Source organism: Diaphorina citri, unplaced genomic scaffold, assembly GCF_000475195.1.
Source record: "Diaphorina citri unplaced genomic scaffold, Diaci psyllid genome assembly version 1.1 scaffold8793, whole genome shotgun sequence".
Taxonomy (NCBI): Eukaryota; Metazoa; Arthropoda; class Insecta; order Hemiptera; family Psyllidae; genus Diaphorina; species Diaphorina citri.
Genome location: NW_007386168.1, coordinates 1 through 2742, shown reverse-complemented (window position 1 = coordinate 2742; position 2742 = coordinate 1). Strand labels below are relative to the sequence as shown.

General features: G+C 36.4%; 1 protein-coding gene across 1 annotated transcript; it reads right to left on the bottom strand.

Moving 5' to 3' along the window:
* Positions 1-6: 6 nt before the first annotated feature.
* Positions 7-1280, bottom strand: LOC103522478 (the record flags this gene model as incomplete). The annotated part of the gene is made up of 3 exons (XM_008487581.2): positions 1256-1280; positions 321-621; positions 7-74 (listed from the first exon to the last, which is right to left on the bottom strand). Coding segments are annotated over exons 2-3 (341 nt in total), but the record flags the coding sequence as incomplete, so codon positions are not given.
* Positions 1281-2742: the final 1462 nt, after the last annotated feature.

Here is a 2742-nt window from a genome sequence, read left to right as displayed (position 1 = left end):
GCATACCTTTTCATGGGCTGTGTTTGAAAATGGTCAACTATCTGTTTGAAAATCATGAATGTATCCAAAGCCAGCTGCGAAAGAAAGAAAAAATCACATTAAATTGTGGTTACCCCAAATTTTACCTTGCTTTTCTAGTCTGACACTTACATTTACAAGTTAAAGTTGAGACAGTTTTAAGAGCTAAGATTCCATCACACATCATGGTTATTACTTTTTTTTTTTAATAGGTAGGTACCAGCTCTTTTCAGCTATTCTAATAGGACTCAGTGTACCCCAAAATAGCCAGCAGCATTAACCTTGACCATGTTCAAACCTACTTTAACTTGAAAACAGTACACATTCAGCTGTGAGAGGGCGGTAGCCAATTTCCAAATGAAATCCCAGAAGAAATGAATCTCTCGGTGGGAACAGCATACACAAACAAAGTTGTTGATTAGAAGATTGACAAGCAAATGGTAAGGGAACACCAGCTCCACAAGTTTATAGTGTTCAACTGCATTGGTCAGTGTCAGAAGGAAGATAGATGTCAATGTCTTCAACCACATGGTCTGTGTCAGCCTTGCTCCAGATAACTTTGGCTCACATCTCATAGTTGGTCTGTTATCCTACAATCCGAGTCTGAAATGCCATAATGAAGTACATGTTGGGTATTGTAAAGAATACAACAGGTAGGTGGGTAGGTAAGAGAAAATATTATGAAATTATTTTCTTTTTTCACTGAAGTAATGGTATATTTGACAAGGTCTAATATATGACCTATGATGCTATGTTGCACATCTGTCTCCTATCTTGTGCCTGCAACTCACATGACCATTTGACAGACCTAGGTCTGAGGGTTTTCCTACACTAAACTCTGACTATCTTAAAGATTATAAAACATTTGATAAACACATCTTTAGGTTAACCAATGAGTATTAACGTTATAGTAATGGTATATTTGACAAGGTCTAATATATGACCTATGATGCTATGTTGCACATCTGTCTCCTATCTTGTGCCTGCAACTCACATGCATTTGACAGACCTAGGTCTGAGGCTTTTCCCACACTACATTCTGACCATCATAAAGATTATAAAACATTTGATAACACACATCTTTAGGTTAACCAATGAGTAACATTAACAACAGACAGCACAAGCACAAAGTCAAATGGCATGAGTGGCTGGTTTTATATGGGTACAACCGTACAACAGTCAAACCAATCATATACAAGCTAATCTAGGTATGTTCAAAGTTGATTTAACTAGGTACCTATGAGGGTATTGATGAAATTGCAGCCCATTCCAAGTAGGACTTCTTGCAAAAAGTTTTACACATTTGACCCTTTTCTGTGACCGTAAACCATACTGGGAAAGCATACCAAATTTCATTGCTCTACATGTTAACCCACAGAAACCCTTGAATTAAAACAACATGAGAGGTAGACTCTTTAATTTAAAAAAAAAAATCACTCAGAGGCTCTTTTTCAGATAATCATTGAAAATAAATAAGTGGCCTGTGACAGCAAGGGTGGATGTCCAAAGCAGAATCTCTTTGGTGGAATAAAAATAACTGATTTCTAATTTTTATTTAAAAAAAAAAAAAAAAAAAAAATCACTCAGAGGCTCTTTTTCAAATAATTATTGAAAATACATAAGTGGCCTGTGACAGCAAGGATGGATGTTCAAAGCAGAATCTCTTTAGTGGAATAAAAAAAAATAATAAAAGTATAGGTAATAAAATACAGCTAAGCTAAGCTAAGCTCATACAGAGGAAAGACTGACATACCTAACTCTTGTGAACAATGAGTAAAAAGACAGCATGATTGGACCAACTGCTTCTTTATATGATTTCATCTAAGTAATTAATATGTTCAACAAGATGAAGAGACTAAGCAACAGATGGGGGCTGAACAACTAGGAGGAGTTGACACAATATAGAATTCTTTGAAGGGAGGCAGTCTGGTTGGCATGGGACTTACATATCCCTAATATGCCATCGGAGAGTGTGTGCATGTGTGTATGTGTGAATTAATATGTTATTTTGATTTATAGGTTTAGATGAAACTGGGGTGTGATGGTCTCCTACCAGGTTTATCTGGCTGATCCTGAACTACTTACATACTTGTATGTGCAATCAGCCATTGTGAGGACTTGGGCTTGTTATTTTAAAGCCATGTAAAGCGTCGGAGAGTGTGTGTGTGTGTGTGTGAATTAATATGTTATTTTGATTTATTGGTTTAGATGAAACTGTGATGGTCTCGTACCAGGTTTATCTGGCTGATCCTGAACTACTTACATACTTGTATGTGCAATCAACCATTGTGAGGACTTGGGCTGTTTATTTTAAAGCCATGTAAACCCTCTTCAAATGCCAGCTAGCTAAGCTGGTAAGGAGTTCACTGGTCTGCTCACTGTTTAAAATACCTCAGTTGGTGGTTTACCCAATCATTCATCTGTGCTTGCACAAAAACCACAATGTATTTTCACATGGGACTCTAGATCCAGGAGTAGGTATAGGTTCCAAACACTCATTTATAAATTATGTACCTACCTGTTATTTCATTGAATCCATTTCCATTTACCAATGCTTTTTTCAAAGCTTCACAATGTTCTGTATGTTAGTTGGTTGAGGGCTTGGGGGTAAGCCTTTATTTGATCTTGATTTGAATAAGAGGTTTAGAGGTTTGATCTATGAGAATATGATTAACTGAAGATCAAGATTATTACCTAATTTGTTTTTTTAACTTGAACGTTCTC